Below are 14,046 nucleotides of genomic sequence, written 5' to 3'. Positions count from 1 at the left end.
GGCAGGTGCTGTAGTGGTTAGGAGCATTAGATTCCCATGTGGCCCACCACAGTTCTAGTCCCGGACCTGGTGGCTTGCTGTCTCCCTTTCCCATTCTCTCTCTGGTCAAATTAAAACTAATAATAACAAATGGAATTAATTAAATAATTCTTTATTAAAAAAAAAAAAAGAAAGAAATTCTGCTTAAAACCCACCAGTGGTTCCCTAGCCTTTTCAGGAGGAAGCCCAGCCATCCGCATGGTCGCCGCTGCTTACCTCTCCAGCATCACCTCTAATCAGTGCCCTTCGCTCTAGAGGCTCTGCAGGCAGAATGTACTTTCCCTTCTTATTCAGAACAACCACCTTTCTGCCGGTTAACATGCACAGGGGTCAGTCTGGAATCCACCAGCTTTTTTTTTTTTTAATAGAATTTATTTAATTATTATTATTTGACCAGAGAAGGAGATGGGAGAGAAAGGGAGGGAAAGTGAGAAAATCACCAGGTCTGGGACTCAGACTGCAGTCTGCCATGTGGGAATCTAGCACCTTCACCAGCCACCTACCAGGCTCCTGGAAAGGACTTTCTCCAGGAAGCCTTCTGGACACTCATTCCCCTCTTTAGCTGCACTCCTCTGTAGCTCAGCACTTCCCATGCTGTCATTACTCCATGCATTATTTATTGTTTCTCCGTTATCTTACCCACTTCCAATCTGTAGCGAACTCAGCTTTGTGTCCACACACCTAGGGCCAGGTCTGATTCATTGTAGGTACTCAACATTTTTAGTCAAAAAGAACTGAAGAGATATGTAGAAATGCCCCTCACTCTGCAAGAGCAGACAACAATACATCTCTTGTGCAGCCTGACAAAGTGGTTAAGCCTGCAAGGCCTCCCCTGTCCTTGCAGTGTTCTCCTAGGGAGCAACTGGTACCTCCATTGCAGAACAAGACTCGGGGGCGCACCCCCTAGCGCCTCTAGCTGACACTGCAGGAAGGCGAGGGTGCCAGCGAGCACGTGGTTTAAGGTCTGAGCTTGGCTCATGCGTAGAACGTGAGCGCCTGGCTCAGCTACGGAGAGTCCAAGCATGAGGGGCGCGCGTTGTGAATTCGGGTTCTGAGTTTTATTTCCGAGGTAGAAATATGTATCTTATTTCTTCCTTTTAGAGTTTACTTTAATGTAAATACAATACCTGACACCTGAATCTGCAGGAATCTATAAAGAGGCTGACGGGTTGTCACACACTTCTGTAGTTACCCCTTCTGCGGGCTGCAGGTTGGACGAGCCCAGGTCAAGGCGCGCGGGGGCGGAAGCGGCGGCGGCGACAGCGGCGGCTGTCAGAGCCGAAGAGGGGCAGGGCAGAGGGGCCATGGAGGGTCAGCGCTGGCTGCCGCTGGAGGCCAATCCCGAGGTGAGCGCTGGTCGGGTCCGGGCCGGGGCTCCGGGCAGGGGCGGAGGGAGCCAGGCGGCTACAGCTAGCCCACAGCAATTCGTCTCTAAGTCGTGTTCTGTTTCCTTTTCAGGTCACCAACCAGGTGAGTGAGGTGTCTGTCGCTTGGGACCCCGGAGTCCTTGCTGCCTGCTGGGTCAGCTTCTCTGTGCCCTCTCTCCACCTCCACGCTTCCAAGGATTCTGGGATGTAGTTCCGCCAGGGCCCGTCCTGTTCTGCTTCAGGCGGATGAGCCCTTTTTACGGACGTCTGCTGCACACCTGGCTCCCAGAGCTGCTCCCAGAGCTGCCCCCAGCTGCCCGGGGCCTCTGGTCCCATTCCTGGGTCTTCACGTGTCCTGGGACCACCGGGTCTGAGGTTTGAGGGTCTTCATCCTGTATTCCTATTCCGCCTTCCTCTTCGTTTTGCTTCCTGCTAGTGCCGATTCCATAGTTTTCCTACCCCTGTACCTTCTGGGTGACTGATTTGCCTCTACTTCCTGACTCCAAGCTTTGGAAACTCGCCCACCCAGTCTTGGTAATGTCATCCACCGCCTTCGGTATGAAATCATCTTCTAGTCATCCTCTTGCTCCATCAAATCCCTTCTCTGCCCCACCACGCCCCCTTTCTCTTCCAGTCTTTTAAAACTGAACGTTTAGTTGCGTTTATGCCACAGAAAGCGGGGTTTAAGAGTTCCCACGCCGTATCTTTGCCACTTATAACCCTTAAAGTTCTTGCTGGGAAATGGAGGGTGGAATGTGGGGAGGAAAGAGGGAACGTCTACCAGCCACTTAGTTCCAAGAAGAGTTAGTGCCACCAAGTATAAACTTTGATTTGCTCAGGTGTGCCTTGTGTTACCCTCTTCTCGTTTTAATTTCGCTGTAGGGCAGATGCGCTTGGTGGGGACTGGGGATGTGTTGAGAAAGCATCCCGCAGTGAGGGCCACCACACCGCAGTCCCTTCTTAGCTTTTCTTTGGGACTTTGGGCACGTACACGTCTGTGTCTGGTGTTTTTCCCAAGCCCTTGGGTCCAGAACTAGAACTACCCAGTCGGCCTCTGCCATAACTACCATGCCACCAGCTGCCCGTTTTTTCATTCTTAACAGCTTGTTTACTTTTTACTGCCTTCTTAGTTAATCATATACTCCCTGGATGTTTCTTTCACCACCAAGGGGTAAAGATTCATTGCATATTTTTAAAATTGGCTTTTGATTTTCAAAGCTTATAATGAATTACTTACATTAAAAAAAAAAAGGTTTGGGACCAGCAGTTAGTTGTAATGGCTATGTCGCTGCACTCCCACATAGTCGACTGAGGTTTGCGTCCTGGACCCTGTGGCTTAAACTCACGCCGGGCGCGTGTGCTTGCGTGCCCAAGATCCCGAGAATGGAGGAGAAGGGATTGCGGTGTGACCATCCCCCCTAGGGGGTGATTTCTCGCTTTCCGTCTGTCTGTCTGGCGAGTGCACGCGCCCTATAGCAAAAACTTCTCCAAAACAACAAAAAAAGTTGTATCTAATGTAAAGCAACAAACCTCTCAGGTTTATTATGATTTTGAAATGACACTTACTCTCTGAGTTCTTACTTCTTTTGTAATCTAGAAATGTACAAAGCTTAGATCTTAGTGTGTATCTTCTATATTCGTCTTTTTTTTTTTTTTTTTTGGAGAGGTTTTTGCTATAGGGCGGGTGCGCTCTCCAGACAGACAGAGAGAGACAGAGAGACCAGTCAGTGATGGTAGTCCAGTGACATAACTATTATGCCATCTCCTGGTCACTAGCTTATTTATTTAACCTTTTTTTAAATTTTTTTTTTCACCAGAGAGGGACAGAGACAGAGAGAGAGAGAGAAAGTGAGAAAGCTAGCTGCCAGGTCCAGGACTTAAGCTGCGGTTGGCTATGTGGGAGTCCAACACTCTTAACCAGCACACCACCTGCTGGCCCCTATATTTTATATTCTTATGGTGCCTTTCCCTGTGAATGCTATTTTCTTTTTTACACACACCACCCCCCTTTGAAATTTGCTGATCATTTTTCCCTTAACGCGTTTTGTCTTTGTCAAGAGAAAAATCTTAAAGCTGAATAAATTGGTATTTCTAATTCCTGGTTTAGCGCCATATGAAAGAAGCATATTTCTCTCAGATCTAATGAAAAATTATTTTTCCAACTTTGTGAAAAATAAGTTTACCATGTATCTGAGCTTTTTACTCTTTTATCATCAATTTATGTTTGCCTTTCACCAGTACTACTCTGTTTTGATTACTGTAGATTTATATGGTCTTCAAATAAAAAGTTTTTTGTTTTCAGTTTTGCTATATATATATAGCACCTGTGTTCACTAGAGAAAGGGGTGGGCATTGACACATCACCCCCCAGGGGATGGGCCATGCTGTAGTCCCTTCTCCTCCAGTTTCCTGTGGATGCATGCGCACATGCTCTGTGATTTTCAAGCCTCCTGGTCCAGAGCTTGAACCAGCACCTTCACCTCCTCATCACCTGCTAGTCTCAAATGAAAAGTATAATCTTCCAACTTTGTTCTTTTTCAGAATTTAGGCTATTGTCGTTATCTTGTCTTTCCATATAAATCTTAGAATCAGCTTGTCAGTTTCTATCAAAAGTCATGCTGTGATTTTGATGGTGAAAATTTTAAACTTATGTTTTGGGGAAAAGTAACATATTAACATTACTAAATCTCATAGTCCATAATGGCAGTATCATTTCTTTTGGTCTTTGATTTCTTTCATCTTTTTTTTTTTTGGAGCAGATTTTGGTATAGGACACATGTGGTCACCAGAAAGATAGACAGAAAGCAAGAAATCACCCCCCCCCAGGCATCTCCTGGTCACTAGCTTATTTATTTAACCTTTTTTTAAATTTTTTTTTTCACCAGAGAGGGACAGAGACAGAGAGAGAGAGAGAAAGTGAGAAAGCTAGCTGCCAGGTCCAGGACTTAAGCTGCGGTTGGCTATGTGGGAGTCCAACACTCTTAACCAGCACACCACCTGCTGGCCCCTATATTTTATATTCTTATGGTGCCTTTCCCTGTGAATGCTATTTTCTTTTTTACACACACCACCCCCCTTTGAAATTTGCTGATCATTTTTCCCTTAACGCGTTTTGTCTTTGTCAAGAGAAAAATCTTAAAGCTGAATAAATTGGTATTTCTAATTCCTGGTTTAGCGCCATATGAAAGAAGCATATTTCTCTCAGATCTAATGAAAAATTATTTTTCCAACTTTGTGAAAAATAAGTTTACCATGTATCTGAGCTTTTTACTCTTTTATCATCAATTTATGTTTGCCTTTCACCAGTACTACTCTGTTTTGATTACTGTAGATTTATATGGTCTTCAAATAAAAAGTTTTTTGTTTTCAGTTTTGCTATATATATATAGCACCTGTGTTCACTAGAGAAAGGGGTGGGCATTGACACATCACCCCCCAGGGGATGGGCCATGCTGTAGTCCCTTCTCCTCCAGTTTCCTGTGGATGCATGCGCACATGCTCTGTGATTTTCAAGCCTCCTGGTCCAGAGCTTGAACCAGCACCTTCACCTCCTCATCACCTGCTAGTCTCAAATGAAAAGTATAATCTTCCAACTTTGTTCTTTTTCAGAATTTAGGCTATTGTCGTTATCTTGTCTTTCCATATAAATCTTAGAATCAGCTTGTCAGTTTCTATCAAAAGTCATGCTGTGATTTTGATGGTGAAAATTTTAAACTTATGTTTTGGGGAAAAGTAACATATTAACATTACTAAATCTCATAGTCCATAATGGCAGTATCATTTCTTTTGGTCTTTGATTTCTTTCATCTTTTTTTTTTTTGGAGCAGATTTTGGTATAGGACACATGTGGTCACCAGAAAGATAGACAGAAAGCAAGAAATCACCCCCCCCCAGGGTGGATGACCATGCCATAATTGCTTCTCCTCCATTCTCCTCTTCAGGATCTTAGGCACGCACGCACATGTGCCCAGCGTGAGTTTAAGCTGCTGGGTCCAGGGCTTGAACCGCGGTTGACTACGTGGTAGTCCAAGTGACACAGTCATTATGCCAACTACTGTGCCCTCATCTATGTTTTATAGTTTCAGCTTGCAGATCTTTTTTTTTTTTTCTTCGCCTTTTTTAGAGAGATTTGTAGCCATATGGCATGCGTGCTTGCCAGAGAGACAGAAAGAGACAGAGAGACAGAAAATGAGATATGGCCATTCTGCAATCCCTTCTCCATTCTCCACTCGGGATTTTGGGCATACTCGCAAACATGCCTGGCATGAATTTTAAGCTGCTGGATCTAGGGACTCAAACTGTGGTCAACTACATAGGCATCTAACGGCATAACTGTTATGACATCCTCCAGTCCCTAGCTTGTAGATGTTTAACAAGTATTTATAACTAATAGTGTTTAATGACTTTTGGTTCCATGTAAATGATACTGTTTTAAAGTTTCAATTTTTAGTTGTCATTGCTGTATACAGAAGTACAATTCATACTATTTGTTTTGTTTTGTTTTGTTTTTGCTGTAGGGCGCGTGCGAGAGAGAGAGACAGAGAGACAGAAAGCGAGAAATCATCCTCCAAGGGGATGGTCATGCCGCAATCCCTTCTCCTCCGTTCTCCTCTCAGAATCTTGGACACGCACGCACACGTGCCCAGCGTGAGTTTTAAGCCACTGGGTCCAGGATTCGAACCGCAGTCGACTACCTGGGAGTCCAGTGACATAGCCATTATGCTAACTGCTGGTCCCCATAGTATTTGTTTTTTATATGTTAACTTTCTCTCCTGCTGCCTTGATTAATTTATTTATCAGCATTTTCTCACTGCCTTTTTTTTGTAGATAATTTGAGATTTTTGTATACCAACGGTTCTGTTTTCCGTGAATAGACTTTAATTTAAATTTTTTTGTATGCCTTTATTTTCTTGCCCTATTGTATTGGCTCAACCTTCAATGAAAAGTTGAAAAGAATGGAAAGAGGAACATTCTTGTCTTATTCTGTCTTAGTGAGGAAACATTTGATCTTTCACCATTAAATATATGAGTTCTGGGTGTTTGGTAGATGCTTTTTATCAGGCTAAGGAAGTTCCCCTTTTCCCCTAGTTTTCTGAGTGTTTTTGTTAGGAATGAATGTTGCAATGCTGTGAGGCTGACCTCCTTTGTGAGGGCTTTTGGTTCACATGTGAAGGCCTCCTTGAATGTGTGGAGCTCACACATATCTGTGATCCAGGGTTGGCCAAATCTGGGGATAGACTGTTGATCAAAACTCTTTTAGGGATACTGTGTCCTTCTTTCTGTCTCCTTTTGTTCATGGAAGGAATAAATAAATAAACTTATTTTTTTTTAAAGCAAACAAATTACAGGGTACTCCAGATCATCACAGATAACCATTAAGTGCAAGGGGCTTTTAAGGAGACATAAAAGAGGAAAGATGTTATTTAGGATATAGTTGTGCAGTATACTTGACATGTTCTGGTGTGGTCAATTTGTTTTAAAATTATTTATTAAAAATAAAAGATAAATTTAAAAAACTATTTAAGAATAGTGTAGGGGGCAAGATGGTGGTACAACATTAAAACAAGATGCTTTGCAATACAGTCCTGCACAGGAAGGTTCCCAGTTCAAGTTCAGAGACTTCCCATGGTACACTAGACACATACCTGTCTATAATGTGGGGCTGGCCGAGGCTGGGGTGGATCTCAGCATCAGAACTCTGTTGTAGGTGCTGCCTCTCTCTCTCCAACTCTTCTAATCATGGAAGAAATTCATGAACAGATTTGCCATTAGTAGGATAATGAATAAATATCTAAGAAGTATTGGATCATTGGGAAAGTCATGACATATTTTTCTTTTTCTAATGCAAAAATGCATAACAACTTTTCGAATGACTCAATAGTTTTAATCAAAGTAATTGCGAGTATTTATTTATTTATTTATTTTTAGATTCTCTCTGTGTTAGAGGCAGAACAAAGAATAGAAAATGGAAGACGTTAAATTGACTTAGGATGTGGAGAATTAGTCCCAGTTGTGTAGCGCAGGTGATAGGAGACTGCCGTGTGATGCTGGAGCCACGTGGGCAGCCCAGGTTCTGACCTTGGGTGACTTTGAGTGTGCTGGGTACACTCCTGTGTGCCTGTGATCCTCCCTGGTTGGGAGGAACATCGCTGCATGGCAAGACCCTGGCAGGGTACCTGTTCTTCCCCCATCTCCATACCAAAATAAATAAATAATATATAAAATAATATAAAATAAATAAATAATGCAATTTTAAAAAGAGTTTATAGAATTAATAAACTCTAACAACTATATCCACCCCACGCTTTTATTCTCTACACCTAATGGAGTCATAGGATTTTTACTTTTGTTACCACCTGGTAGTTGCTTGTATTATTTAGCTTGAGGAAATGCTATTTTACCATCTAATGATGCCTAGTGTTGTATAAGAATGTTCAAAATGTATCTATCATGTATGAATCAGTATTGTTCAACATTACTAGTAACAGGTGCATCTCAGATGTGGTAAGAAATGATCTCTCTTGTTAGTTATTATGCTGTCAACCCTTTTCAAGGGTATTTTGTCATGCAACAGCAAGACTTAGAATAAAGTCAGCTTAGTGACAGGAAAACATTAAAAAATGTAAAGCTGTATCTTATTTGCATACACATTTAAAGGATAAAAAGCAGTTGGCAACAGATAGAAAGTTACAGATAATTAGGTATCAGGAATTGTGTTTTTTTATATGATGGAATGTGCACATGCCCACATATGAGAGAGAAAGAGAAAGCCCCATCCTCAGAGTCTCCTCATACCCTGATCCCCTTGCTCCAGCCCTGTAGTTCTGCAGGAGCTTGGATATCCAAGTGCGCCTACCCGGTGTTCTTAGGCTAACCCAGTGTCTGAACCCGTGGTTGACATGGGACTTCCAGCCTTCTAGGGCACTGCTCTTTTCTGCTGCACCACAGTGACTTTCTACCTTTTTTTAGTAAAACGCACAGTCTGAGATATGAGCAATCATGTATCATTTGAGACCATGTTGGATTTCCATCTCTTATTTTTTGTGATTTGAATGCAGCACATTATGTGTATTTTAGCGTTTTAAACCAATGGTTTTTATATGGAAGTCCTCTAGAAACTTCTGTGTTTTTTTACTGAGGAGGCAAACTTTGGAGTATAATGTTCGTAAGTATATACATTTACTTTAACATAGCTTTTATTTTGCTTAAATGCAGAGTTAAAGACTTAGAGACTCTCTGTTGAGTTATTACTAGCCATGTACAAGAATTGTCTAGTTACTAGATTCCATTTTAGGAAAAAAATAATAATACTCTGCTCTCCTCTAGCTACTGCATTGTCTCTGCTCTCCTTTGTAAACTTTTAAACAAAAAATTGTTCATAGGTTCTGTTGCTACTACCTCATCTGTATTCAGTCCCATCTCATGTTTCCTTAACCCCCATTTCCTTGTGACTGCTTTCATCAGGTTTCCTAACAGTCGCCACTTTGCCAGATCCAGCGGTCACTTCTCTGGCACCGTATTTCTTGGCTGTCTTGGCAGCATTGAATAGCACACTATCCTTTTTTGGGGGGGAGAGGTTTTTGCTGTAGGGCACGTGCACTAGCCAGAAAGACAGAGACAGAGAGACAGAAAGCAAGAAATCACCCCCCAGGGGGGATGTCAACACTGCAATTCCTTCTCCTCTATTCTCCTCTTGTGATCTTGGGCATGCACGCACACGCGCCTGGTGTGAGTTTAAGCCACCGGATCCAGGACTTGAGCCACGGTCGACTACATGGGAGTCCAGCGACATAGCCATCAGGCCAACTGCTGGTCCCAAAACACCTTATCCGTTTTGAAACACTGTGTTTTCTTGGCTTCTGCGATTATTCTGGTTTACTTCCTGTTTCCACGACTATTTCTTAGATCCTCTGTTGCTGTATCATTTCCTTTCTAATGTCTAAGGAGCTTCTCAGGACTTCATCCTAGACAATTCATCTTTTCTGTATGTATTCTCTCCCAAGCAGTGTTTTCTGTTACGTAGTTTTAATACCGTCTATCATCACATAGCTGACCTTGTGTTCCTTTAAACCCTGACTTCTCAACCAAATTGGAAATCCATATACTCAACTCTCTCTTTGATATCTTCATCTGAATGTCTATAGATACTTTAAATTTTATGTGTCCTAGAAAGGGACTTGGATTTACATTATTCTACCGCTCTCCAAAGCCATTTGTTTCCCAATCTTCCAAGGACACCGCCTTCTGTCTGATGTTCAAGTTAATGTCATTGATTCTTTTCTACAACTTGCAGGTTTGAAGAAGCCATCATACGTTGATTTGACCTGTTTGGAATCTCTGCTCTGCCATCTTTCAGCTTTGAGACCATAGGCAGCTACTCTTTGCCCCTCAGCTTCCTAATTTCTTAGACTCCCTCCTAATCTCCTAGAAAGTTGTAAGGATTAAATAATTTTACACATAAAGTATGTAGTACACTATCTGGAACAAAGCCTATATTCTATGAATGTTAGCTTTTTTTTTTTTTTTTTGCTAGAGGGTACATATACTCAGGCACATACTTGAGAGAGAGAGAGGCACTACCCCCCCCTCCCCCAGGGACACAATCACACCACAATTCCTTCTCTTCTATTTCTCCCTCCTTTTGGGGTTTGGGGCATGCACACACATGTGCCCAGGTTGTTTCTCAAGTCTCTGGGTCTGGGACTTGAACTATGGTCGGCCACATGAAATCCAGCTCACTTAACCACCAGACGTAGACTGGCTTGAATGTTAGCTATTTTTAATAATATTCTTTTTTTTTCTCCTCAAATTCAATTAATCCACAACTATTTTTTTCATTTTTCTTTTCCCTAGGTTTTTGCCAGAGGATATGTGTGCTCACCAAAGAGAGAGAGACAGAGACAGAGAAGTAAAGTGAGAAATCACCCCTGAGGGAGGATGGCCATGCCACAATCCCTTCTTGGCTAGCCTCTTGGGATTTTGGGCATATATGCACATGCACTCAATGTGATTTTCAAGCCACCAGGTCCTGGACTGAAGTAGGCCATGTGGGAGTCCAACACCTTAACCACTATGCCACCTGCTGGCCCTGATCTGCAACACTTGTAGGTTTGTATATCAAAATTTATCCCAAATTCTCTCCATTTCTTCTGCCAACCCAAGACACCATTATCCTAGCTTAGAATTTACAGTAGCCTCACTAGTTTTTCTGCTTCACCTTTTGCCTCCCTAAAATCTATTTTCCAAAACAATTTTCTAAAAACGTGAATCACATCTTGTGATTCTCTGCTTAAAACACTCAGTGTTCTTCCACTGTGTGTGCTTAGAATGTACTTCCGGCTTCTTCCCACAACTGGATATGGAGGTGCTGCCTGCCCCTGCCACCCTCATGCTGCCCTGTGGTCTTTGGATGCTGAGCTTGTTCCTAACTCAGACTTTTTACACATGCTCATCTTTACTTTGAGTCATTCTACTCTAGGATGTCTCGTGGCTGATTCTTTCGTGACATTTGTGGCTGAACATCATGTTACCACTTCAGTGAGTCTTTCCTTTACCACACAGTCAAAGCATCCCCCCATCTTGTCATCCCATCTTGTTTTAATTTTCTTCATAATACATCCCACCTTCTGAAACTATCTTGCTTGTGTATGTGTTTCCTTGTTTATAATGGATGCTGTCTGGTGTATGAATGTACGTTCTGTGAGGGCAGAGAAAAGTCTGAAGTACTGACAGTGGTGCCTGGCCCATGGATGGCTCTCAGCAGATAGTTAGGAAGTGGGAGAAAGAATAGATCTTATAAAGCTACTTTTCTGCTCCAGAAAATCTTTCCCAGGTGCCAGTCCCACAGCATAGTGATTAAGGAAGCCAGATCCAACTTATCTGACCATGGTTCAAGTCCTGGTCCCAGCACTTGAGAAACATGCTGGATGTACATGCTGCATGGCCAGAGTCCTGATGAGATGGATAAAGGGAGGCAAAGGAATTGTGTGTGACCATCCCCCTTTAGGGGGTGCTTTCTCTCTCTCTGATTAGTGTGTGTCCCCTTTGGCAATAAACAAAAAAAAGAAAAAAGAAAAATTTCCAAATTATCTTTAATAGGGTCATGAATCCTTTGTGTAAAAATTTCAATGAGCAGTGTTCCATCTCATAAGGTAGTTTTTTTAAAAAAAATTATAATAATGAGACCATTGTATAGCATGATTAGAGTGATTATTTTCTTTTTATTGAAACGAAATCTGCTTTCCTGTTTCTTATTCCAGTAGTTCATTAGTCTTTCCATTGACACCACATACAATATATCCAATTGCTCTTCCGTGGCACTATAAATATTCCTAGGGACAGGATCATAATCATTTAAGTCTTAAAATATGCCCAGATGCTCCATGTGATGTCTTACAGAACCTTGTTCTTCCTCATGGTCTTTGGGTCTCTTGGGTCATTAGCCTTTATAATATGCCTGCCAGAGCTGGTACTGTACTCCATGCTAAATAATCTCTGTTGAGTATAGCGGGCTATTACTTACATTATCTTGAATAATCCTTCCTTTAAAGCAGACTAGCAGTTCATCTCCTTATTGACAGTTTTGTAGTTAGAGCCTATTGAGCCTGCAGTGAAGAAAATCCTCATTCTCCGTAATCATCACATGAAACATTTTCAGTGTTGCCCATTCTCTATTTGTAGTTTCATTTTTTTTTTCTTTACTCAATCTCCATTCAAAATATTTTACTTGTTCCTAAGCTGATGTTTTCTTATATAATTCTTATTCTCTTAGTTCTGCATCTAGTGATTATTACTATTATTATTGGTAGTAATCTCAAGCATTTACTAGATCTGGATAATTTCTTTCATAATTCAAGTCATTAATAAGTTAGCAACAAAGTAGAATCTGTGGCTGCCTGGAGCCATTAAAAGCCAGAGGAAATGGCTTTAGAAAAAATTTGAAACAAAAGTGAATTTTATTTTAATTTTATTTATTTATTTAGGAAAGGTTTTTGCTATAGGGCGCGTGTACTCACCAGAAAGACAGAGAGAGACAGAGAGAAAACGAGAAATCACCCCCCAGAGGGGATGGCCATTCCACAATCTTTTCTCCTCCATTCTCCTCTTGGGATCATGGGCACGCATGCACACGCATCTGGCATGAGTTAAGCCACCAGGTCCAGGACTCAAACTGTGGTCAACTACATGGGAGTCCAGCGACATAGCCATTACGCAAACTGCTGGTCCCAGTGAATTTTCTTTTTTACTAAAAAAAATTATTAGAGTTTCTGTTATTTGACTATCACCTAAAGAATGAGAAGGATTCATTATCCGTTAGGGACTAGCATTTTTGTAGATAGAGAAGTCTAGAAAAAACCTGTAGGAAAGAGGTGGTTATAGATTTTTTTTAAGGTTTTTGTCATAGTGCACAAGAGCTCACCAGAGAGAAACAGTGAGTGGCTACAACGCAACCCTTTCTCCTGGGATTTTGGCCATGTACTTACACTCATCAGTGTGATTTTCAAGATGGTAGATCTGTGACTCCAACCACAATTAACCTGTGGGAATCCAGCACCTTACCTGGTACACCACCTGCTTGCCCTGGTTATAAACCCTTTGATGACCCTAAGAGATCTTTGTGGCTAAACTTAGAGAAAAGAATACAAAAAAGATACCCTGAACAGTGGAGACAAGGCTAAAAGTATATAGATGTCAAAGCAATCAGCCTTGCATGTGGGTTCTGGTACTGACCCTGAGAAATCACTTCCTCTCCCAAACTCAGTTCTCATAGGTAAAAAGATACAGAGAAACCTGCCTTGTCAGTGGCAGTGAAGGTGAAATTCCTAGCTCCTAACACATAATTGTCTCAAAAATTATTTACAAATAATCTTGTTTTATTTCCAAAGGGCATGTGCTCTCACCAGAGAGAGAGGGAGAGAGAGTGAAGAGAAAAAACACCTCCAAGTAGGGCATGGGCATGGGTATGGCCACGTTACAGTCCTCCATTTCAATCCTCCATTTCATTTTTCCTCCATTTCTCCATCCATTAGGATTTTGGGCATGTTCACACATGTGCCCAGCATGTTTATCAAGCTACTAGGACTGGTATTTGAACCGCCGTTGGCCAGGTGGGATCTAACTTTCTGTGCATAGCCCTGGACTGCCACATTAGGAGGCTGGCTCTATAAATACTTTGTGTGTGTGTGTGGTTGGAAAATGTTTCCTTGGACCATGGGATAGAAAGAATAAGTTGACCACCACACCACCTGCCGGCTCCTATCCGATGTACGTTTTAAGCTGCCAGGTACAGGACTGGAACTGTGGTCAGCCATGTGAGAATCCAGTGCCTTAACCACCACACTATCTGCTGGCCCCCATATGATGGTTTCTTTGTGATTCTGACTTAGTGACCTGGAGTCACAGAATGTAACTACTGTATTTAATAGATACCTGTTGAGTGAAATGTTTTTATATCTATCTCATTTGATTGGTGATATGAGTATAAAGTTAAGAAAAAGTATAGCCCAGCTGTGATGGCATGGATGGTAGGGAGGCATTGTACTCTCCTGGAACCACATGAGAAGGCTTCAGGTTTGAGTCCTGGGTGACCTGAACACACAGGAGATGCCCATGGGAACACCTGGCTGGCTGGAGGGCCTAG

The 14,046-nt window shown here is 42.1% G+C and overlaps 1 protein-coding gene across 1 annotated transcript in view; it reads left to right on the top strand.

Moving 5' to 3' along the window:
- The first annotated feature begins 1,254 nt into the window (after positions 1 to 1,254).
- UCHL3 (ubiquitin C-terminal hydrolase L3) overlaps positions 1,255 to 14,046 on the top strand; it is a 66,184-nt gene continuing 53,392 nt past the window's right edge. The window contains exons 1-2 of the mRNA XM_006139968.3: positions 1,255 to 1,385; positions 1,498 to 1,509. Of these exons, the coding sequence (XP_006140030.1) occupies positions 1,344 to 1,385; positions 1,498 to 1,509 (54 nt within the window). The 5' untranslated portion in view covers positions 1,255 to 1,343. The remainder of the gene's footprint in view (positions 1,386 to 1,497; positions 1,510 to 14,046) is intronic.

This window comes from Tupaia chinensis, unplaced genomic scaffold (genome assembly GCF_000334495.1).
Source record: "Tupaia chinensis unplaced genomic scaffold, TupChi_1.0 Scaffold000013_1, whole genome shotgun sequence".
NCBI classification, from domain to species: domain Eukaryota; kingdom Metazoa; phylum Chordata; class Mammalia; order Scandentia; family Tupaiidae; genus Tupaia; species Tupaia belangeri.
The sequence above is the reverse complement of the archived record's forward strand: the minus strand, read 5'-3'. Positions and strand labels throughout refer to the sequence as shown.